General features: G+C 42.3%; 1 protein-coding gene across 1 annotated transcript in view; it reads left to right on the forward strand.

Annotated features, from left to right (window-relative positions):
• Positions 1 to 25,954, forward strand: part of LOC127581248 (uncharacterized) — a 195,530-nt gene that overhangs the window by 11,203 nt on the left and 158,373 nt on the right. Inside the window, exons 2-4 of the mRNA XM_052035449.1 lie at positions 10,237 to 10,375; positions 19,805 to 19,947; positions 23,835 to 23,952. Of these exons, the coding sequence (XP_051891409.1) occupies positions 10,237 to 10,375; positions 19,805 to 19,947; positions 23,835 to 23,952 (400 nt within the window). The remainder of the gene's footprint in view (positions 1 to 10,236; positions 10,376 to 19,804; positions 19,948 to 23,834; positions 23,953 to 25,954) is intronic.

The raw sequence follows: 25,954 nt of genomic DNA on the forward strand, positions 1-25,954 counted from the left end.
TCAGGGAATCAAGAACTAGAGGGCACAGGTTTAAGGTGAGAGGGGAGAGATTTAATAGGAACCTAAGGGGCAACTTTTCACCCAGAGAGTAGTCAGTATATGGAATGAGCTGCCAGAGGAAGTGGTTGAGATAGGTACATTAACAACACTTAAAAGGCACTTGGACAGGTACATGGATTGGAAAGGTTTACAGAGAGATGGGGCAAATGCAGGCAAGTGGCACTAGCTTAGGTGGGAATCTTGGTCAGCATGGAACAGTTGGGCCAAAGGGCCTATTTCTACCTTCTATGACTCTGTGACTCTATGTAGACAGATTATAGAAAGAGGTAAAAGCAACAGAGTTGTCATAGTGGGTGACTTTAACTTCCCCAGTATTTACTGGGATTATCTTGGTGCAAGGTGCTAAGATGGACAGAATTTCAGGAGGGATTCTCAGTACATTCAAGAGGGTTTCTTGAAACAGTACGTGGATAGTCCAACTAATGAGGGACCATATTGGATCTAGTTTTGGGAAATGAGCCTGGACAGATGACTGGCTTTTCAGTGGGAGAGCATTTTGGGAATAGGATCACAACTCCTTAAGTTTTAAGATAATTATGAATATGGATAAGTCCGGATCTTGTGGGAAAATACTAAATTGGGAGAGGAAAAATTACGACATTATTAAACAGGTGCTATGGGGAGTTAATTGGCAACAGCTGTTATAGGGCAAGTCCGCATCTGACATGTGGTAGTTATTTAAAGAGCAGCTGATCAGAGTTCAGGACTGGCATGTTCCAGTAAGGAGGAAGGACAAGAAAGGCAGGGTAATGGAACCTTGGATAACAAGAGAGGTTATGAACTTAGTCAAAAAGAAAATGAAAGTGTATGTAAAGTTTAGGAAGCTAAAATTAGACAGGGCCCTTGAGATAGTCAGGATAGAAGTTGAGCAGCTAGGGACTTTATTCATTGGAGCATGGGGGAATGAAGGGTGATAGAAAGATAGGCAGGTTGGCAGAGGGGGTGGTGTGGCCCTGATGGTTAGTAATGGTATAAAATCAATAGAGAGAAGGGACATAGGGTCAGAAGAAGTGGAATCCTTATGGGTGGAGCTAAGAAATGGCAAGGGTAAAAGGACAATAATAGCAGTTATATATAGGCCCCCTAACAGCAGCCGAGATGTGGACTATAAGTTACAGCTAGAAATAGAAAAAGCATGTCAGAGAGATAGCGTCAAGATAATTATGGGGGATTTTAACATGAAGGTGGATTGGGAAAGCCAGGAAGGCAGTGGATCTCAGGAGATCGAGTTTGTGGAAGGTCTACGGGATGGCTTTTTGGCGCAACTTGTTGATGAGCCCACCAGGGGATCAGCTGTTTTGGATTGGGTGCTGCGTAACGAACTGGAGGTGATTAGGGAACTAAAGGTAAAGGAACCATTAGGAACTAGCAATCACAATATGATTGAGTTCAGTTTCAAATTTGAAGAGGAGAAGCTGATATTAGATGTGTCAATATTTCAGTGGAACAAAGGAAATTACAGTGGCATGAGAGGGGAACTGGCCCAAATTGACTGGAAAAGTAAGCTAGTTGGAGGGACGGCAGAGCAGAAATGGATGTAATTTCTACAAGAAATAAGGAAAATGCAGGATAGATATATTCCAAGAAAAAAGGTTATGAATGGAAAAAAGGCACAAATGTGGATAACGAGAGAGGTGAAGGCTAAAATAAAAGCAAAAGGGAGGGCATACAAGGAACCAAAAAGTTAAAAAAAAATCTTTATTAGTCACATGTACATCGAAACACACAGTGAAATGCCTCTTTTGCGTAGAGTGTTCTGGGGACAGCCCGCAAGTGTCGCCACGCTTCCGGCGCCAACATAGCATGCCCACAACTTCCTAACCCATACGTCTTTGGCATGTGGGAGGAAACCAGAGCACCCGGAGGAAACCCACGCAGACATGGGGAGAACGTACAAACTCCTTACAGGCAGCGGCTGGATTTGAACCCGTGTCGCTGGCGCTGTAAAGCATTACACTAACCACTACAGTACCGTGTCTAATTAGTGGGAAAACAGAAGACTGGGAAACTTTTAAAAACTTACAGAAAGGAACTAAGAAGGTCATTAGGAAAGAAAAGATGAATTATGAAAGGAAGTTGGCAGATAACATTCAAAAAGATACCAAGAGTTTTTTTAAATACATGAAGAGTAAAAGAGAGACACGGGTTGATATAGGACCAATTGAAAACGGTGCAGGAAAGATTATAATGGATAACAAAGAAATGGCAGAGGAACTAAATGAGTATTTTGCATCGGTCTTCACTGTGGAGGACATCAGCAATATACCAGATAGTCAGGGGTCTCAGGGGATAGAACTGAATTCAGTTAAGATTACTGGAAAGAAGGTGCTCGGGAAGCTAAATGGACTAAAGACAGATAAGTCTCCCAGAGATTGCAGAGGCATTGGTGATAATTTTCCAGGAATCAATAGACTCCAGATGGTTCTGGAGGACGGAAGGTCGCAAATATAGTTCCGCTGTATAAGAAGGGTGGGCGACAGCATAAAGGAAATTATAGACCTATTAGTCTGACATCAGTGGTGGGAAAGTTATTGGAATCGATCCTCAAGGATGAGGTTATGGAATACCTAGAGGTGCAAGGCAAGATAGGCCCAAGCCAGCATGGTTTCGTGAAGGGAAGATCCTGCCTGACCAACCTATTGGAGTTTTTTGAGGAAATCTCAGATAGGGTGGATAAGGGAGAGGCTGTGGATGTTGTGTATTTAGACTTTCAAAAGGCCTTTGACAAGGTGCCGCACAAGAGGCTGATTAATAAGATGAGAGCTCATGGAATTACAGGTAGGATATTAGAATGGGTGGAGCATTGGCTGGTAGGCAAAAAGCAAAGGGTGGGAATAAAGGGATCTGGTTCTGGTTAGCTACCGGTTACTCGTGGTGTTCCACAGGGATTGGTGTTGGGGCCACTTCTTTTTACTTTGTATATTAACGATTTGGATTACGGAGTAAATGGTTTTGTGGCTAAGTTTGCAGACGACACCAAGATAGGTGGAGGAGTAGGGAGTACTGAAGAAATAGGAAGGTTGCAGAAAGACTTAGATAGTTTAGGAGAATGGGCAAAGAAATGGCAGATGAGATTCAATGTTGAGAAATTGGGAATTAAGGTTCTGAATTGGGGTGGCCGATTTTAACATCATGAGACAGGACCTGGCAAACTTGGATTGATAAACTGGGAGCAGCTACTTGCGGGTAAATCTATATCTGACAAGTGACAGTCATTTTAAAATGAAAGATTTCAGGGCCAACATGTTTCCGTAAGGGTGAAATGCAAAAGCAGTAAATCCAGTGGAACCCCTGGTTGAAAAGGAACATGGAGGGTTGATTAAAAAAAGGAACCATATGGTAGGTATTGAAAACAGGAGAGGTCCTTCAGGAATATAGAGACTGGAAACAGAAATATACAAAAAGACTATCTATCTACCTATGCCTCTCAAAATTTTATATACTTCTGTCAGGTTGCCACTCAGCCTCTGACATTCCAGTGAAAACAATCCGAGTTTATCCACCCTCTATTTATACCAAATACACTCCAATCCAGGCAACATCCTGGTGAACCTGTTGAGCACCATCTCCGAAGCATCCCCGTCCTTCCTATAGTGTGGCAACCCGAACTGCACACAGTACTTCAAATGTGACCAAATCAAAGTTTTGTACAGCTGCATCATGACTTATCAACTTTTATACTCAGTGCCCTGACTGATGAAGGCAAGCATGCTGTGTGTCTTTTTTACAACGCTATCCACTTGTGTTGCCGCTTTCAGGGAGCTATGTACTTGCACCCCATGATCCCACTGTACATCAATGTTCCTGAGGGTCCTGCCACTTATTGTATACTGTGCTCTTACATTTTGGGAGCACGTAATACTTATTGTATTACGTGCTCCCAAAATGCAACTGCTCACACTTGTCCAGATTAAGCTCCACCTGCCATTTCTCCCCTCAAATTTCCAGCTGATCCATATCCTGCTGTATACTTTGACAATCTTCCTCATTATCCACAACTCCACTAATTTTCATGTTGGCTGCAGTCTGACTTATCAGACCACCTATATTTTCTTTCAAATCATCTATATATATATATAAAACAAACAATAGAGGTCCTCGCAGTTATCCTTGCGGAACACGATTGATCACAGACCTCCAGTCAGAATAACACCCTTCCACCACTACCCTCTGTCTTCAAAGACCAAGCCAATTTTGTTCCCAATTTACCAACTCACCAAGGATCCCATGTGACTTAATCTTCTGGACCAGTCTACCATGAAGGACCTGGTCAAATTATTTATTAAATTCCGTGGAGACAACATCCACTGCCCTCCCCTCATCCATCATCTTCATCACCTCCTCAAAAAAACTCAATTAAACTTGAGAGTCAGAACCTTCCCTGCACAAAGCCATGCTAACTATCCCTAACACATCCATGTTTTTCTGAATGTGAGTAAATCCTGTTACCAAGAATATTCTTCAATAATTTCCCAGGTTGTCCCTGTCGCCCTTCTTAAACAATAGAACAATATTAGTTGTTCTCCAGTCTTCTGGGACCTCACCTGTGGCTAAAGAAGATACAGATATCTCTGTTAAGACCCCGGAAATCTTCTGAAGACACAAGAGACTGCAGATGTTGGAATCTGGAGCAACAAACAATCTGCTGGAGGAACTCAGTGGGTTAGGCAGCATCTGTGGGAGGAAAGGAATTGTCGTAATTTCAGGTCAAAACCCTGAATCAGATGTATAAAATGCCTTAGCATTCTCTTCAATCCTACTTGTTAAGGACATTTTATGGCCCCTTTTAGCCCTCCTAATTCTGTGTTTAAGTTTTATCCGGTTTCCTTCATATTCCTCAAGGATTTTATCTGATTTCAGTTTCCTAAACCTTATGTATGCTTCCTTTTCCTTTTGGACTAAATTTATGATATCTTTTGTCATCCAAGATTCCCAAACCTTTCATCCTTATCTTGCATCTTCACAAGAACTTGCTGGTCCTGAACTCTGAAAAGCTAGCCTTTAAAAGACTCCCACATGTCAGATGTGCATGTAGCCCCAGGCTACTTTCCTAGTTCCTGCCTGGTACTGTTATGATTGGCCTTCCACCAATTTAGCACTTTCATCCAAGGACCAATCTTAACCTTATTTGAAATGATCTTAAAATATACAGAATTATGTTCACTGTTGATCATGAAACTGATCACCTGACCAGGCTTATTTCCCAATACAAGGACTAGGACGGCCCAATCCCTAGTTGGGCTATCTGCTTATTGTTTCAAGAAACCCTCCTGGATGCACCTAACGAATTCTGCCACATCTATAGCTCTGCTGCATTGGGAAAGTTAAAATCTCCCATCACAATAACTGTTGTTTTTATGTTTTTCCATGACCTGCCTCTCTTATCCATGGTAAGGGTGTCTAAGACAAAAGGGAATAATTTAAGGTGAGAAGTAGGAGGCTTAGAGAGGATCGAGGGGAAATTTTTCACACAGAGGATGATTGGAGTCCTGAATGTGCTGCCTGAAGAGACGGTGGAGGCAGATACTCTCACAAATTTAAGAAGCATCTGCACACATACTTAAATTGCCAGGGCATAGAAGGCTATGAACCTAATATGGGATTAGTGTAGATAGGTACAACGGGTAGCATGGATATGGTGAGCCAAAAGGCCTATCTCTGTGAGGTACAGAAGCCTGAAGACCCACTGCTTCTTCCCCTTTGCCATCAGATTTCTGAACGGTCCATGACCCATGAACACTACTTTGTTATTCCTTTTTTTGCACTATTTATCTATTTTGTAATTTATAGTAATTTTATGCCTTCGCACTACTGCTGCCACAAAACAACAAATTTCACAACATATAAGTCAGTGATAATAAATCTGATTTTGATTCTGATGAATTCTGTGAATCTAGAAGAGATGTCATTGTTTAAAAATGAAGCATCACCCATTTAAGACAGAAATGAAGCAATTTTTTTTATCTCTCCGAGGGTTGTGAGTCTGATGAATTCTGTGAATCTAGAAGAGATGTCATTGTTTAAAAATGAAGCATCACCCATTTAAGACAGAAATGAAGCAATTTTTTTTATCTCTCCGAGGGTTGTGAGTCTTCGGATCGCTCTCCCTTAAACGATGGTGGAAGCAGATTATTTGAATATTTTTAGAGGAGAAGTAGGCAGGTTCTTGATAGGTAAGGGGTTGAGAGGTTGCCTGGAATAGGCTGGAATGTAAAGTTATAGTCAGATGAGTCATGATCTTATTGAATGGCAGAGCAGGCTTGATGGGAAATTGGTCATCAATATCCCAGCAAAAAGGAACTTTCATATCAGTAGTCTGGTGCTGGACTCCACATGTCAATTACTCCAGAGGCAAGGAATTGTGTATGAAGATATAAGTGACGGGAAACTGGATGTCAGTATTATAGTGATAGGGAATCGCGTGTTACCTAGAGTAAAAAATGAACCTGCTATTAATGACTCAAAACTGGATATTAATATCCTACTGATGGCGAGTAAGGTAACAGTCACTCCATTGTTGGGAAATTGTACCGTAATACTCCAGTAAGAGGGAATTAGATTGGATATTAATAACCCAGTGACAAAGAACTAAATATCAATACCCGATGAGAGGGAGTTGGGTAGATGATTCAAAATTCCAATGGAAGTAAATGAGATATTGGTATCCCATTGACAAAGAACCATGTAGCAAAACCCAAATGGCGAGGACCTGTGCATTAGTACCATAGTATCTTTTGTTTAAAACTGTGAAGGATTGAGGGGTGTTGATCTTCAAAAGGACTATGTACCCAAATCACTGTAAATTAATATGCAGGTACAGTAAGTAATTTGCAGGCAAACGATATGTCGGCCTTTATCGAAAGAGGGTTCAAATAAAAGAGTGCAGTCTTGCTGCAAATATTGGTATTGGTTTATTATTGTCACTTGCATTGAGGTACAGTGAAAAACTTGTTTGGCATACTGATCGTACAGGTCAATTCATTACACAGTGCAGTTGCATTGCATTAGTACAGAATGCATTGGGGTAGTACAGGTTAAAAACAATAACAGCACAGAGTAAAGAGTCACAGCTACAGATGAAGTGCATCGCAGGTAGACTAGTAGACAATAAGGTGTAAGGTCACAACAAGGCAGATTGTGAGGTCAGAGTCCATCTCATCGTATAAGGGAACAGTTCAATAGCCTTATCACAGTGGGATAGAAGCTGTTCTTGAGCCTGGTGGTATGTGCCCTCAGGCTTCTGTATCTTCTGCCTGATGGGAGAGGAGAGAGAATGACCCAGGTGGGTGGGGTCTTTGATCATGCTGGCTGCTTCACCAAGGCAGCAAGATGTAAAGAGAGTCCAAGGAAGGGAGGCTGGTTTCCGTGATGCACTGGGCTGTGTCCACAACTCTCATCAGTTTCTTGCAGTCCTGGGCAGCACAATTGCCATACCAAGCTGTGATGCATCCAGACAGGATGCTTTCTATGGTGCATCGATAAAAGTTGGTGAGTGTCAAAGGGGACATATCGAATTTCTTTAGCCTCCTGAGGAAGTCGAGGTGCTGGTAAGCTTTCTTGGCTGTGGCATCTACGTGATTTGACCAGGACAGGCTGTTGGTGATGTTCACTCCTAGGAACTTGAAGCTCTCAACCCTCCTGGTGAAAACGTGGATAGATGAGTTAGTAAGTTCATAGATGATACAAAGATTGATGGTGTTGTGGATGGTGCAGAAGATTGCCAAAGGATACAGCAGGATATCAGTCAGTTGCAGATATGGGCAGAAAAATGGCAGATGGAGTTTAATCCAGACAAGTGTGAGGTGTTTCACTTTGGGAGATCGAATGTAAAGGGACAGTTAATGGCAAGACCATTAACAGTGTTAATATGCAAAGGGACCTTGGGGTCTGAGTCCATAGCTCCCTGAAAGTGGCTGCATAGGTTGTTAGGGTACTAAAGAAGGCATATGGCATGCTTGTCTTTATTAGTCTAGGCATTGAGTTATGCTGCAGCTTTATAAAATTCTGCTTAGGCTGCATCTTGACTATTGAATTTAGTTCTGGTTGTTCCATTATAGGAAAAATGTGGAGGCTTTGAAGAGGGTGCAGCACAGCTTTACCACTTTGCTGCCTTGATTAGAAGGCAGGTGCTGTAAGGAGAGGCTGGACAAACTTGGGTTGTTTTCTCTGGAGTTGTGAAGGCTGAGGGGAGACTGATAGTTTATAAGATTATGAGAGGCATAGATAGCATAGACAGCCAGTACTTTTTGCCAGGGTCAAGATGTCTAATTCTAGAGGGCATGCATTTAAGGTGAGGGGGGAAAGTTCAAAGGAATATGCGGGGCAAGTTTTTTTACACAGAGAGTGATGGGTGCCTGGGATGTGCTGCCGGAGGTGTTTGTGGAGGCAAATACAATGGAGGAATTTAAGAGCTCTTAGATAGGCACATGAATATGCAGAGAATGGAGGAATATGGACATTGTGTAGGGAGAAGAGATTAGTTTAGTTTGACACTTAATTACTTGTTTAATTAGTTCAGCACAACATCGTGGGCTGAAGGGCCTATTCCTGAGCTGTACTGTTCTATGTTCTGAGACAACATTTAGAATGTTGTGTAAGGATTGTTCTCCCACATAAATAAGAATATATTTGTGATAAAGAGATTGCAAATAAGCTTCACCAGATTGATTCCTGGGATAGCAGTTTTGTCATATGAAGAGTGGTCAAGCAGACTAGGCCTATACTCTAGGGTTTAGGAGAATTAAACTTAACAAAATTCTTAAGAGGTTTGAAAGGGCAGATGGGGTTTCCAGAATCAGGATTCACTGTCTCAACATAAGAGCTGGCCATTCAGTATAGAGTTGAGAAGAAGGTGGTAAATCTTTGGAATCCTCTACCTATAAGTACTATAAATGATCAGTCAACACAAGGATCAACAGGTTTTTAGATATTTAAGGGAATCAAAGGATATAGGATTAGTGGAGGAAAGTGATATTGAGGTTAAAAAAAAATCAGCCATTATCTTATTGAATGGCAGAGCAGGCATGAGGGGCTGAATGGCCTACTCCTGCTCCAAAAGAAATCATTAATCAATACTGCAGTGATGAGGAGCTGGGATTTAATATACCAGTGATGGGAAATCTTGTATCAATACCACCGTGATGGGGAACTGCATGGCATACCTCCATAAAGGACAACAGGATATAGATACAACAGTAATCCTGCGCAGGTTACTCACCTCCAAGCTCGCAAAAGCCTGTCCACCTTCTACAAGGCTCAAGTCAGAAATGTGATGCAGTACTCAACACATGCCTGGATGAGTACAGCTTCAACAACACTCAAGAAACTCGATACCATACAGGACATAGCAGCCTGCTTGATAGGCACCCCATTAACAAGCATTTACTTGCTCTACCACCGACACAGTGGCAAAAGGTTGTACCATCTACAGGATGCACTGCAGCAACTCACAAAGACTCCTTAGACAGCACTTTCCAAACCCACTACTTCTACCAACTAGGAGGACAAGGGCAGCAAAAGCTTGGGAACACTACCGCATGGAAGTTGGCCTCCAAGCCACACATAGTCCTGACTTGGAAATATATTGCTGGGTCAAAATTCTGGAACTCTCTCCCTGACAGCATTGTGGGTATACCCTGAAGGACTGCAGCAGTTCAAGAAGGCAGGTCACTACCACCTTCTCAAGGGTTATTAGGAATGGGCAATTAAATGCTGACTCAGCCTGTGAAGCCGATATCCCTTGAATGAACTAAAAAAAAAGTGATGGGGTACCTGTATCATTACCTCAGTGATAAGGACTGTGTAGCTACCCAGTGACAGTGAACCATGTATCAGAACCATGTATCAAAACCACCTCAATGGGGAACTCTGTATCAATACCATCATGACAAGGAACTGTGAATTAATAACCCACTGTTAAGAACTAGGTATTTAACAACCCAGTGTTAAAGAACCAATTATCAGTGCTTCAGTGAAAAGTAACAGGATATCAATTCTACAATAAATTATCAATATTCCAGTGAAAGGGAACCAGCCATCAATAACCTAGTAAGCATAATGGGGTTCTGCCACATAAATTTTGAATCCTGATATGAAGGCATTACATCACTTGCTTTTAGCAGTAGTCACACTTCTATGATTATTACTGAGTTTCTTCTTAAATACTTTTTCTTGTAGGGTTGGCAGGAGTATTGCAAAGAGCTGTTTGATGTTGTGCTCCAGCAATTAGCAGAAGGACACATTGATTTCTTCACTGATTTATCTGCATCTGAGAAAACACTTTTTGTAGACCGAGCTGCCAAAGCAATCAATGGAGGTAAGGTTGTGAGAAAAGAAAATTATGGCCTAAGTAGAGAATCATAGTGGAACCAGGTGCTTCAGCCTAATCCTATTTTCTAATATTCGTTCCATAGCCTTCTATGCTATGGCTTTTAGAGTGCTTATCCAAATATTTCTTAACACAAGTCTCTGACCTCACCTATTCCTCAGGCAGTGCAGCCCAGATTTCAACCATCCTGGTTGAAGTCCCCTTTAAATCTCCTACCTTTACCTTAAACCTATGTCTGGCAGGTAAGGTGGATGAATTTAGGGCTTGGATAGCTACGTGGGACTGGGATATTATAGAAATTACAGAAACATGGCTCAGGGAGGGACAGGACTTCCAGCTTAATGTTCCAGGGTACAGGTACTTTAGGCAAGATAGAGGCAAAGCAAAGAGAGTAAGGGTGGTTGCATTTTTGATTAAGGGGAAGGTCACAGCAGTAGTCAGAGATGAAATTACTGAAGGATCATGCAGAGGCTTTATAGATGGAGCTGAGAAATACAAAGGGGATGATCACCTTGTTGGGGTTGTACTATAGGCCCTCAAATAGTCAATGGGAATTAGAAGAACAAATATGCAGGGAGATTGTGGAGAGTTGCAAGAATAATAGAGTTGTCATAATATGGGATTTTAACTTTCCTAACATAGACTAGGACTGCCATACTGTTAAAGGCTTAGAAAGGGTGGAATTTTTTCAGTGCATTCAGGAAAGTTTTCTTGGGCAATATATAGGAATAGGGCATAGGGCAAAGCACAACCTACTCTTGGGTAAAAGGATGGGGCAAGTGAAGCCCTAGCCAGGAAGAAGAAGGAGGCATGGGTCAGGTACAGGCAGCTGGGATCAAGTGAATTCCTGGAGGAGAATAGGGGATGCAGGAGTGTAAAAGGGGGCATGAGATAGCTTTGGCAGGGAAGATTAAGGAAAATCCAAAGAAATTTTAAAATTATATTAAGGGAAAAAGAATCACTAGCAAGAGAATAGGGACCTCAAAGACCATCTTTGTATGGAGCTGCAGCAGATGAGCAAGGCCTTCAATGAATATTTCTCCTCTGTTTTTCCCATGGAGGAAGACATGAAGACTTTAGAACTGGGGCTCTTGGGGATAGTCTGCATTACAGTAGAGGAAGTGCTGGATGTCTTAAAAGGTATGAAGGTAGATAAAGATCCAGCGCCTGACCAGGTTTATCCAAGAACACTGTGAGAGGCTGGAGAAGAAACCGCAGGAGCCCTGGCTGAGATATTTACATCATTGTAAGCCACAGGTGTGGTGCTGACAGACTGGAGGGTAGCAAATGTTGCGCATTTATTTAAGGAGGGTGCCAAAGAAAAACTTGGGAACTATGGACCAGAAAGTTTAACATCTGTGATAGGTAAATTACTGGAGAGGATTCTGAGGGATAAGATACATGTGCATCTGGAAAGACAAGAGTTGATCAGGGGTAGTCAGCATGGCTTTGTGCATAGGAGATCATGCCTTATGAACTTGATTGAGTTTTTTGATGGTGTGACAAGAAAGTCGATGAGGGCAGGATAGTAGATGTGGTTTATATGGACGTCATTAAGGCCTTTGATAAGATTCCACATGGTAGGCTGCTTTGGAAGGATACATCGCATGGAATTCAGGGAGACCTGACTAACTGAATACACAATTGACTAAATGGTAGAAAGCTGAGGGTGATGGTGGAAGGTTGTTTCTTGGACTGGAGGCCCGTGACTAGTGGTATGCCTCAGGAGTTGGTGTTGATGTTTTTCATCTATATCAACAATTTGGATAAGAATGTACAAGGCATGGTTAGTAAGTTTGCAGATGACACTAAAATAGGTGGTATGGTGGACAATGAAGAAGATCATCAAAAATTACAGGGGGATTTTGATCAGCTGAGTGAGTGGGCCAAGGAATGGCAAATGGAATTTAATTTGGATAAGTGTGACAATGTTGCATTTTGGAAAGTGAAATCCAGGTAGGACTTTCACAGTGATCAGCCAGGCCTTAGGGAGTGTTGTAGAACAGAGGGACGTTGGAGTACAAGTACATGGTTCACTGAAAGTGGAGACAGGGTGGTGAAGAAGACTTTTGGCATGCTGGCCTTCATAAGTCAGGGCATTGAGTATAAAAATTGGAAGGTCATGGTGCGTTTTCAAGGAACTTTGCACCTGCACCCCAGTTCTCTCTGTTCTACAACACTCCCCGGGCCCCTACCATTTACTGTACAAGTCTGTCTTACCAAAATGCAACACCTCACACTTATCTGAATTAAACTCCATCTGCCATTCCTCAGCTCTCTTACCCAGTTGATCTAAATCCTGTTGTAATCCTAGAAACCTTCTTCACTGTCCACTATACCACCAATTTTACTGTCATCTGCAAACTTACTAAGCATGCTATCTACGTTCACACCCAAATCATTCATATAAATCACGAATAGCAGAGGTCCTAGGACTGATCCCTGCGGCACACTGCTGGTCACAGGCCTCCAGTCTGGAAAAACAACCCTCCACCACCACCCTCTGTCTCCTATGGTCAAGCCAATTTTGTATCCAATTGGCTACCTTACCTTGGATTGCATGTGATCTAATCTTCCGAACCAGCTTAACATGCAGTACCTTGTCAAATGCCACACTTAAGTACCTGCAGATATCTATTGTGTTGTTCGCGTCTATCTTCTTGGCCACCCCTTTAAAAAACTCAAATTCGTGAGACATGATTTCCCATGCACATAGCTACGATGACTGTCCCTAATCAGTCCTTACCTTTCCAAATGCATGTAGATCCTGTCTCTCAGAATCCCCTGCAATAATCTACCCACCATTGAAGTTAGGCTCACAGGTCTGTAGTTCCCTTGCTTTTCCTTGCAACCTTTCTTAAATAAAGGTACAACATTAGACACCCAGCACCTCATCCGTGGCTATCGATGATACAAATATCTCCACTAGGGGTCTTGCAATATTAACCCTAGCTTCCCACAAAGTCCCAGGATACACTGGATCAGGTCCCAGGGATTTATCGACCTTTATACCTTTTAAGACCTCCAGCACCTCCTATAAGACGATAAGACATAGGAGCAGAATTATGCCATTCGGCCCTTCGAGTCTGCTCTCATGGCTGATTTATTTTTCCCTCTCAACCCCATTCTCCTCATAACCTTTGACACTCTTACTAATCAAGCACCTATCAACCTCCGCTTTATATATACCCAATGACTTGGCCTCCACAGCCGTCTGTGGCAATGAATTCCACAGATTCACCACTCTCTGGCTAAAGAAATTCCTCCTCATTTCTATTCTAAAGGGACGTCCTGCTATTCCGAGGCTGTGCATTCTGGTCCAAGACTCTCCCACCACTGCAAACATCCTTTCCACATCCACTCTATCCAGGCCTTTCAATATTCGGTTGGTTTCAATGCGATCCTCCCCTTCATCCTTCCAGCAAGTACAGGCCCAGAGCCATCAAACACTCCTCATATGTTAACCCTTTCATTCCTGGGATCATTCTTCCTCTGGACCATCTCCAATGCCAGCACATCCTTCCTTAGATATTGGGCCCATAGCTGCTCACAATACTCCAAATGTAGTCTGACCAATGCCTTATAAGCCTCAGCATTACATTCTTGCTCTTATATTCTAGGCCTCTCGGAATGAAGGCTAACATTGCATTTGCCTTCCTTACTACCGACTCAACCTGCAAGTTAACCTTTAGGGAATCCAGTACTATAACTCCCAAGTTCCTTTACACCTCCGATTTCTGAATTCACTCCCTGTTTAGAAAGTAGTTTTCGCCTTTATTCCTTCCACCAAAGTGCATGACAGTACTCTTCCCTACACTGTATTCCATCTGCCACTTCTTTGCCCATTCTCCCAGCCTGTCTAAGTCCTTCTGCAGACTCCCTGATTCATCAACACTACCTGCCTCTCCACCTATCTTTGTATCATCCACAAACCTGGCCACAAAGTCCTCAATTCCGTCATCCAGATCATTAACATATAACGTGAAAAGTACTGGACCCAACACCGACTCCTGCGGAACACCCCTAGTCACTTGGCAGCCAACCAGAAAATGTCCCCTTTATTCCTACTCTTTGCCTTCTGCCAGTCAGCCAATCTTCTATCCATGCTAGTACCTTTCCTGTAATACCATGTGCTCCTATCTTATTTAGCAGCCTCATGTGCAGCACCTTGTCAAAGGCTTTCTGAAAATCCAAGTAAACAACATCCACCAACTTTCCTTTGTCTATCCTGCCTGTTATTTCCTCAAAGCATTGCAACAGATTTGTCAGGCAAGATTTCCCCTTAAGAAAACCATGCTGACTTTGGCCTATGTTATCATGAGCTTCCAAGTACACTGAAACCTTATCCTTAATAATGGACTCTAACATCTTAGCAACCACTGAAGTCAGGCTAACTGGCCTATAATTTCCTGTCTTTTGCCTCCCTCCCTTCTGAAAGAGTGGTATGACATTTGCAATTTTCCAGTCCTCTGGAACCATTCCTGACTGTAGTGATTCTTGAAAGATCATTACTAATGCCTCCACAATCTCTTCAGCTACCTATTTCAGAACGCTGGGGTATAGTACACCTCCTCTTCTGCAATGTGGACTTTCTTCAAGACATCACTATTAACTTCTCTAGAATCCATGTCTTTCTCCACAGTAAATACAAACAAGAAATATTTGACATAAGAAATTCTGCAGATGCTGGAATCTGGAGCAATACACAAAAAGTGCTGGAGGAACTCAGCAGGTCAGGCAGCATCCATGGAGGGAAATAAACAGTCGATGTTTCAGCCAAGACCCTTCATCAGGACTGGAAAGGAAGAGGGCAGAAGCCAGAATAAGAAGGTGGGGGACAGGGGTAGGAGTGCACGCAGGCAGGGGATAGGTGAGTTCAGGTGATAAGTGAGTCCAGGTGAGGGGGGAAGGTAGTGGGTGGTGGAGGAGGAGGAGAATATGTAATAAACTGAGAGATGATAGTTTCCACTTGGTAGGCTGCTATGGCATGGGATCCAGGGAGAGTTAGTTAATTGGACACACAATTGGTTTGATAGTAAGAAGCAGAGGGTGATAGTAGAAGGTTGTTTTTCAGACTGGAAACCCACGATTAGTGGTTTTCCCAAGGGGGTCAGTGCTGGACCGATTGCTGTTTATCATCTATATCAATGATTTAGATGAAAATGTACAAGGCATGTAAGTTTGCAGATGACTCTAAAAATAGGTGGTGTCATTGACAGTGAAGATGGTTATCAGGATTTACAGAGGGATGTTGATCAGCTAGGTAAGTGGGTCAAGGAATGGCAAATGGAGTTCTATTTGGATAAGTGCAAGGTGTTGCATTTTGGGAAGACAAATGAGGTTCAGACTTTCACAGTGAACATTATGGCCCTGGGGAGTGTCGTGGAACAGAAGGACCCAGGAGTACAATACATGGTTTCCTGAAAGTGGCGTTTGCAGGTGGACAATGTGGTAAAGGAGGCTTTTGGTATACTGGCATTAATCAGTCAAGGCATTGGGTATAGAAGTTGAGATGTTATGTTGCAGTTGTACAGACATTGTTGAGGCCACATTTGGAATACTGTGTTCAATTTTGGTCACCCTGCTATAGGAAAGATGCCATTAAGCTGGAAAGGGTGCAGAGGAGATTTATGAGGATGTTGCTGAGACTCAATGGAGTGTAATGCAGAGAGGTTGAGCAGGTTGGAACTGTTTTCATTGGAGCATAGGAGAATCAGGGGTGATCTTATAGAGGTGTATAAAATCATGAGGTGCATAGATAGAGTGAATACAAATAGTCTTTTTTCCCAGGGTTAGGGAATCAAGAACTAAATAAGGGCCATATGGGGGCATTGGGATGATCTTAGATGGGAAACTTGGTTGGCATGGACCAGTTGGGCTGAAGGGCCTGTTTCCATGCTGTATGACTCCATGTCTCTATGAACCTAGATACTGTTGGGTCTCTTGAAGACTGTTAAGGTGGATAAATTCCCCAGGGCCTGATAGGGCATACCCCAGGTTATTGATGGAGACAAGAGATGAGATTGCTGGGGCCTTGACCAAGAGTTTAAGATAAGATACTGTAGATATCTTAAGATATCTTTATTAGTCACATGCCTTAATGACTACCGACCAGTGGCTCTGACATCCATCATCATGAAGTGCTTTGAGAGGCTGGTCAAGGCACACATCGACTCCAGCCTCCCAGACAATCTTGACGCACTGCAGTTCGCCTATCGCCGAAACAGGTCTACAGCGGATGCCATCTCCTTGGCCCTACACTCAGCTCTGGAGCATCTGGACAGTAAAGACACCTACGTTAGACTATTGTTTATTGACTATAGCTCTGCCTTCAATACAATAATCCCAAGCAAACTCGGTGTCACCAAACACCGAGACCTAGGACTCAACACCTCCCTCTGTAACTGGATCCTTGACTTTCTAACCAACAGACCACAATCAGTGAGGATAGGCAGCAATACCTCCGGCACAATTATTCTCAACACTGGTGCCCCACAAGGCTCTGTCCTCAGCCCTCGACTCTACTCCCCATAAACTCATGACTGTGTGGCCAGATTCTGCTCTAACTCCATCTACAAGTTTGCAGATGATACCACCGTCGTTGGCCGTATCTCAGACAGCGATGAGTCGGAGTACAGAAAGGAGATAGAGCTTAGTGGAATGGTGTCATGACAACAACCTTTCCCTAAAAGAGCTGGTCATTGACTTCAGGAAAGGGGGTGGTGTACCTGCACCTGTCTACATCAATGGTGCTGAAGTCGAGAGGGTTAAGAGCTTCAAGTTCCTGGGAGTGAACCTCACCAACAGCCTGTCTTGGTCAAATCACATAGATGCCACAGCCAAGAAAACTCACCAGCGCCTCTACTTCCTCAGAGGCTAAAGAAATTTGGTATGTCCCCTTTGTACTGTATGTTGTCCACATGAATTTTAGTTAGGCGTTTGATAATGTCCCTCATGGTAGGCTCATCCAGAAGATGAAGAAGCATGGGATCCATTCTGTCTTGGCTGTTTGGATTCAGAATTAGCTTGCCTATAGAAGATAAGATATCTTTATTAGTCACATGTACATTGAAACACACAGTGAAATGCATCTCTTGCGTAGAGTGTTCTGGGGGCAGCTCGCAAGTGCCACCATGCCTCCAGCGCCAACATAGCATGCCCACAACTTCCTAACCTGTATGTCTTTGGAATGTGGGAGGAAATTGGAGCACCTGGAGGAAACACATGCAAACACGAGGAGAATATACAAACTCCTTACAGACAGTGGCTGGAATTGAACCCAGGTTGCTGGCGCTGTAAAGTGTTACGCTAACCGCTACACGGTGTTCTGCAGGGATCAGTACTGGGACCTCTGTTGTTAGTGATGTATATAAAATGACTTGGATGAAAACATGTATGGGTGGGTTAGTAAGTTCACAGATAATACAAAGATTGGTGGTGTTATGGATAGTGCAGAAGATTGCCAGAATCTATTGAGTTTCCTATCACTATTGCTCTGCTTGACTTTACCCTTCCCTGCTGAGCCTCAGAGCCAGTGTAAAGGGACAGTACACAGTTAATGGCAGGACCCTTGACAGTGTTGATGTACAGAGGGATCTTGGGGTCGAAATACATTTCTCCCTGGAAGTGGCTGCACAGGTTGACAGGGTGGTAAAGAAGGCTATGGCATGCTTGCCTTCATAAGTTGAGGCATTGAGTTCAAGAGTCAGGAAGTTATATTGCAGCTTTATAAAACTCTGCTTAGGCTGCATCTTCACTATTGCATTCAGTTCTGGTCGCTCCATTATAGGAAAGATGTGGAGGCTTTGAAGAGGGTGCAGCACAGCTTTACCAGTATGCTGCTTTGATTGGAGGACAGGTGCTATGAGAGGCTGGAGAAACTTGGGTTGTTTTCTCTGAAGCAGCAGAGGCTGAGGGGAGACCTGATAGAAGGTTATAAGGTTATGAGAAGCACAGTTGGAGTAAAGAGCCGGTATGTTTTTCCAGGATTGAAATGTCTAATACTAGAGGGCATGCATTTAAAGTGATGAGGGATAAGTTCAAAAGTGATATGCAGGGCATGTTTTTTTTACAGGGAGTGGTAGGTACCTGCAATGCACTGCCAGGGGTGGTAGTGGAGGCAAATAAGATAAGATATCTTTATTAGTCACATGTATATTCAAACACACAGTGAAATACGTCTTTTGCATAGAGTGTTCTGGGAGCAGCCCTCAAGTGTCGCCACGCTTCCGACGCCAACATAGCATGCCCACAACTTCTAACCCATACGCCTTTTGAATGTGGGAGGAAACTGGAGCACCCGGAAGAAACCCACGCAGCCACGGGGAGAACACACAAACTCCTTACAGACAGTGGCCGAATTGAACCCAGGTCACTGGCGCTGTAATAGTATTACGCTAACCGTGCAGCTTTTAAGAGGTTATCAGATAGGCATGTGAATGTGCAGAGAATGGAGGGATATGTATTGTGTAGGCAGAAGGGATTAGTTTAGTTAGGTGTCTAATTACTCGTTTAAATAGTTTGGCACAACATCATTGTTAGCCAAAGGGGCTATTCCTGATGCTGTACTGTTCTATGTACTATGTCTAACATGGTGTATGTCCATGCCTAGGCAGCATCTATGTAGATAGAAAAACAGTTTCCCCCTTTCTGCAAATTACACCATCCCAGTTTTTGAACTTTTTCTAGTTCTGATGATGTCATTGACCTGGGATAAAATAAAAACAGAGATTGGCGAAAATACTTACTTGGTTGGGCAAAATTGTGGAGAGAGAAACAGAACTAACACTGGTGAGACCACACCTGGATGCTGGTGAGGCTGCACTTGGAGTATTGTGTTCAGTTTTGGTCACCCTGCTATAGGAAAGATGTTATTAAACTGGAAAGAGTGCAGAAAAGATTTATAAGGATGCTGCCAGGACTTGAGGGACTGAGTTATAGGGAGAGGTTGGACAGGCTAGGACTTTATTCCTCGGAGCATAGGAGACTGAGAGGTGATCTTTTGGTGCATAAAATCACAATGGGTATAGATAAGGTGAATGCACTCAGTCTTTTTCCCAGAGTTGGGGTATCAAGAACTAGAGGGTATGTTTAAGGTGAGAGGGGAAAACTTTAAGAGGAGCATGAGGGGCGAATTTTTTACACAAAGGGTGGTATCTATGTGGAATGAGCTGCCAGAGGAAGTGGTTGAGGCAGCTACAATAAGAACTTTTGAAAGACAGTTGGACAGGTACATGGATTGGAAAGGTTTAGAAGGTTATGGACCAAATGCTGGCAAATGAATGGAGCATCTTGGTTGGCATGGTCCGGTTAGGCCAAAGGGTCTATTTCTGTGCCGTATGACTCTATGACTCTAATTAACGTTTCGGGTCAATGACCTGTCTTCATAAACTGATGTTTTCATTTTTGTATCTATAGGAAATGTCTACAGGGCACTTGTTAATCGGATCAATTCTGCGTTGGAGGAACAGATTGGTAGACACCTCATTGGTAAAATACAGGAAAGCAAACCAATGAAAACTAGGAGTGAAGCATTTCAGAGTCATATCGAGGATGGTGTGGTGGGTTTGTTTCTTTTAACAATCACCATGCTATGCCACATGTCTGCCTTGAGGTATGATCAAATCGTACCTGTGCAGGTGCTAGAAATCTGAAATAAATACAGAAAATGTAGTAAATATTCAGCAGGTTATTAGAAACAAAGTTAAAATATCAGCTTTACAGAACATAGAACATCGAACAATACAGCACAGTACAGAACCTTCAGCTCAGTGTTGTGCTGATCTTTTAACCTGTTCTAAGATCAATCTTACCATTCCCTCCCACATACCCCTCCATTTTTCTATTATCCCTGTGCCTATCTAAGAGTCTCTTCAATGTCCCTAATGTATCTGCCCCTACCAGCACCCCTGGCAGTGCGTTCCACGCACCCACCACTCTGTGTGGAAAAAAAACTTACCTCTGATATCCCCCCGTACTTTCCTCCAATCACCTTAAAATTATGCCCCCTTGTGTTAGTCATTTCCCCCCTGGAAAAAAGTCTCTGTCTGTCCACTCACTCTGTGCTCTTATCATCTTGTACACCTCTATCAGGTTTATGACCTTCCATTCGTTCAACTTTTTTCATACAGTACTAATTATTGAACGTATTTTCATGATATACTCCATTAATTACCAAGTTCAATCTGACTGGTAATTTAGTGGCATTACCCATTTTTTTTTCTCTCTGCATCAGTTCAAAAAATATAAATAATTTCAATGATTTTTTTAAATTATTGAGTGTTATATTCCTGAGAGTCTGTTACATCACTGTGTCCTAATCTGGAAGAACTGATATAGATGCAAATTTATTTAGTATTTCATTTCTCTCATGATTCTTTCCATCTCGATAATTATGCTTAGTGACAATTTGACTTTAGTTTTCTGTGGAACATTACTTAAAAACCTATTTGTCGACATTGGAACACTTAGCATTAAGTCCATAGGGAATTTTGACAATGTGGCAATATTGGTGTTGTTTTCCCTCCTTGAATAAAGTTCACTGTCGCAATGCAACCTAATCCCTCATGGAAATGGAGGAAACTGACTTATGTTCAGCACCTGGCTGCACAAATTCTGCTCTTAACATGAAGGCAAATAATGAAATGGAGCTGCATAAATGATGCTCCAAACATAGCCATTAGCAGAATGAAACAAAAACACTTGAGAGAAAATTTGCATTAATACACTTGGCTGTCTGAGTGCTTCTGAGGAAGGAAGATTGTTGTAGATTCCTGGTGTAAAGCAGCCCTTATGAATCTTGAAGTAATTCACCAAGGTATCATAGAAATATAAAATCATCATATTGCAAAATGAGATAATTCATTCCATTATAAACCAACTTTGAGCCTGAACTATCCATCCACTCTTTCCCCATACCTCTTTAAAAAAAAAAAAAAAAATTTTCCTTAAGGTCTTATCCATCTTCACAGGGATGTTCCTTGGAATGGAGGGCTTTAGTTATGAGAGATTGAATAGGCTGGGTTTATTCTCACTGGAATATAGAAGGCTGAGGGATGACCTTCTCGAGGATTATAAAATTATGAGGGACATAGGATAAATTGTTCAGAATCTTTTCCTCAGGGCAGGGAAGTCTGGAACTAGAAGGCACAGGTTTAAGGTGAGAGGGGAGAAATGTAAAGGAGATCTGAGGGGTAAGTTTTTGCACACAGAGGGTAATGAATATTTGGAAAGAGTTGCCAGAGGAGGTAGTGGAGGCAGATAAATTTACAATGTTTAAAAGGCATTTGGATATTTACTTGGATCAGAAAGAGATAAAGGAATATGGATCGAATGTGTCCAAATGGGATTTGTGTAGATAGGCATCACGAGGTGGGCTGAAATAGCTTGTTTCTGTGCTGTATGATTCTTCAAAGGTCTGATAGAATATGTTTCCACTATCTCTACAGACAGTGAATGAAGTACAGATAATAACTGTCTCTGCATAGAATAAAAAGGTTTTTCTTACATCTGCCCTGTGCTCTTCACTTTCATTCTTTAAATCTTTTCCTCAATCCATCTGATAATAGGAATAGCTTCTCTTTGTTTACCCTGTTTAAATCAATCATGATCTTTTACTTTTCTATCAGGTCTCTCTGTCTTCTCTTCCAGAAGGAAAACAACCAAACTTGGAGGTGCATGGAATTAAAGGGTCAGTGGAGGCATGGATAAACATTAGCTCAAGGACAGACAAGAGAGAGTTCTGTTTCTCAGAATGGAGAATAGTAGGCAATTATATTCCCCAGAGTCAGCACTGCAAGCATTGATCTTTTTAATATGTATATTAATAGCGTAGATGTTGGTATAAAAGGTAAGGTTTCAAAATGTGCATATAATACCAAACTTGGGGATTTGATAAATAGTGTTCAGCCTTGTTAAACACTGCGAAAGATAACTAAACAGTTCATCAGAATAGACAGACAAACTTAACATTGTCAAGTGTAAAGTGATATGTTTTACTGGAAAGAATGAGGAGAAACAGAAAAGACAAAATGGTTGTGCCAGGCTCATAGACGTAGTTACATATACAGTAAGCATAATCCTGGAAGAGTGGCTAAAGATAAGAAATAGGAACAGGAACATACCATCTGGCCCCTCTGCAATTCAACAAGATTATGGCTGATCTATCTCAGACCACTTTTTTGCACTATCCACATTTCCATTGATTTCTTTAATATACTGAAATCTATTGATCTGTTTTGAACACAATCAATGACAGAGCCTCCAGAGTCCTCCCGGGGTAGAGGCTTCCAAAGATTCACCACTTTTTTGAGTGAAGAAATTTCAGGGTGGATGGAGGTGTAGTCAAGATAGCTTTTGAGGTCCATGGGCTTTTAATGGATTCATAATTGCATTTGAAAGAATATTTAAAATATATTTAAAAAGAAACATATTCTGCTTCTTCTGTCAGAGCTTTCTAAATACAGGCAGTCCCCAGGTTACAAGATGGTTCCATTCCTAAGAACTGTTCGTAACCCAGAAATGAACAAAAACAGTGTATGGGAAGGATTGCAGAAACGGCTGTGACAGGAGAGCGAGCAGGTGCAGGAAGAGCAGCTGTCAGCCAGCCTCACTGACTTAGTGAGTGAGCAAGTGAGTCTGCTCAGCTCACCCGGCTCTGTTCAACTAGACCCAGCTGCTGATTGTTGCAGCTCCGGGTGGAGAGAGGGGCAGTGAGGAGAGAAAGCACATGGATATGCCCCATTCCTGTGTGGCAGAAGATGCCTGCAGCCCCACAGCAGCATCAAAACCATGTCCATCCATCCTGCTGGTCTCCCAAACACTCGTTTGTATGTATGGGATGTCCATAAGTCAGGTGTTCATAACCTGGGAGGACCCGTAATATAATTGTGTCAGAGCTTTGCTTTTGAGCTTAAGAGTTTACTACATTTAATTCTGGGATGTCATATTTGAGAAATGTAGCACAATACCCCAGATATGAAAATTAGCTATCTGGATATTGCAATAAGAATGGCTTTAATAGTCAAATGAATCCTGAGGCAACTGTCTGGTTACATAATGAATGTAAAATCTCAGAGTAAAATATAAGCTGGTAACATGTTGCATTAATTATCTAAATAAGAACTGATTGGAATACTTAGGTGTATACTTGAAGATCAATGATCTGCAGGGTTAGGGACCAAGTCCTTGATGGCGGGATTCGTTTTGGTAGCTCTTTTTCAACTGGCACAGATGTGATGGGGCAAGTGGCCACTTCTTAAGTTTTGTTTTCTACGTTTCAATGAGGAATTGTATTCAAATCAAAAACACAAGGAAACACTGAGTAAAGAGATCGTATTGCTGGGATAGCTCAGGAGACGAGGTCAGTCGCTTTAGAAGCAAACCTTAAGAGGGTTAATTATTGATAAATATTTCTTTCAGCTAATAAAGATTTATTTTTATTTTTCAGATGTATCTACTACAGAAGTGGCCAGACATGAAATCCAAATTGCGTATCTTGTTTAACCACAGCTTACCACCAGACTTGAGGAAGTTTACTTGGAATCTTTATCTGTCGAACACTAAAGGTAACTAAAGGGAAAGATAAACTTTTCTAAGACAATGTTTTGCAGGTGGAAATTAATATAGCAGTTCAGGAAGAATCAGCACAGACAACAATAGTAAATGTTTCGGGCCTTGATGTGTTTTAACAAAATAACTGTGATTTACTGCCCCTAAGGTACCCCATGCGAGGTTTATGAGACATAGTGAGGAGACATGGGATCCAAGGGGACATTGCAGTGTGGATCCAGGACTGGCTGGCCCACAGAAGGCAAAGAGTGGTTGTTGAAGGGTCGTATTCTGAGTGGAGGTCGGTGACCAGTGGTGTACCTCTGGGACCCTTACTATTTGTGACTTTTATAAACGACCTGGATGAGGAAGTGGAGGGGTGGGTTAGTAAGTTTGCGGATGACAAAGGTTGGGGGTGTTATGGATAGTTTGGAGGGCTATCAGAGGTTACAGAGGGGCATAGATAGGATGCAGAGTTGGGCTGAGAAAGGGCAGATGCAGTTCAACCCAGATAAGTGTGAAGTGGTTCATTTTGGTAGGTCAAGTATGTTGGCAGAATATAGTATTAGTGGTAGGACTTTTGGCAGTGTGGAGGATCAGAGGGATCTTGGGGTCCGAGTCCATAGGACGCTCAAAGCAGCTGCGCAGGTTGACTCTGTGGTTAAGAAGGCATATGGTGTATTGTCCTTCATCAATCGGGGAATTGAATTTAGGAGCCGTGAGGTATTGTTGCAGCTATATAGGTCACTGGTCAGACCCCACTTGGAGTATTGTGCTCAGTTCTGGTCACCTCACTACAGGAAAGATGTGGAAGCCATAGAGAGGGTGCAGAGGAGATTTACAAGGATGCTGCCTGGAATGCGGAGCATGCCTTATGAAAGCAGGCTGAGGGAACTCAGCCTTTTCTCCTTGGAGAGACGGAGGATGAGGGGGTAACTGATTGAGGTGTATAAGATGATGTGAGGTATTGATAGGGTAGATAGTCAGAGGCTTTTCCCCAGGGCTGAATTGGTGGCCACAAGAGGACATAGGTTTAAGGTGCTGGGGAGTAGAGATAGAGGAGATGTCAGGGGTAAGTTTTTTACTCAGAGAGTGGTGAGTGCGTGGAATGGGCTGCCAGAAACGGTGGTGGAGGCTGATACGATAGGGTCTTTCAAGAGACTGTTAGATAGGTACATGGAGCTGAGTAAAATAGAGGGCTATGGGTAAGCCTAGTAATTTCTAGGGTAGGGACATGTTTGGCACAGCTTTGTGGGCTGAAGGGCCTGAATTGTGCTGTAATTGTTCTATGAAGTATTCTTACAACATAATAAGACAAAGGATAAAAATAAGAATGAAGTTCATTTTATGGGCCCTGTGTAACTACATAAGAAGATAAATAATAGCAAGAGTAGGCCCTGCTTCAAGCCTTCTGTGCCTTCTAGTAATATCATGGTGAATTTTTTCATTGGCCTCAATTCCACTTTCTTACCTTACACCGAAACCCTTCATTACCTATATTCCATAAATCTTTCACAGCTAAGCATTTACACAATGACTGATCATTCACAGCTCATTGGGGTAGAGAATTATGAAGTCATAACACTCCAAGAGAAGAAATCTCTATCTTACTCTTAAATAAATGGCATTTTATGTAGTGACCATGCTCCCCAGTGCTAGATGCCCCAAAAGGAAAAACATTCTCACAGCATCGACCTGTCAAGTCCCTCAGAATCTTGTACATTTCTCATTGCTTTAAATCCCAGAGAGTATTAACCCAATCTGTGCATTATTTCCTCATTAAAGAAACCCCTTTTGTTCCAGGAATTAACTTAGTGGGTCTTCTAAGACAAGTATATATTTCTTTAAATAAGAAGACTATTGTTGGATACTACATCCCAGCTGTAGTTGAACAGCTCTGTCCAGTCAGCAAGACTTCTCCACTTTTGTACTCCATCCTAGGTTTTAACCACACATACTGTACATGCCCACTTTCTGTTTGTTGTACAGATCTATCCAGATCTCTCTAAACATAAGAAT

This window comes from Pristis pectinata, chromosome 21 (genome assembly GCF_009764475.1).
Source record: "Pristis pectinata isolate sPriPec2 chromosome 21, sPriPec2.1.pri, whole genome shotgun sequence".
NCBI classification, from domain to species: Eukaryota; Metazoa; Chordata; class Chondrichthyes; order Rhinopristiformes; family Pristidae; genus Pristis; species Pristis pectinata.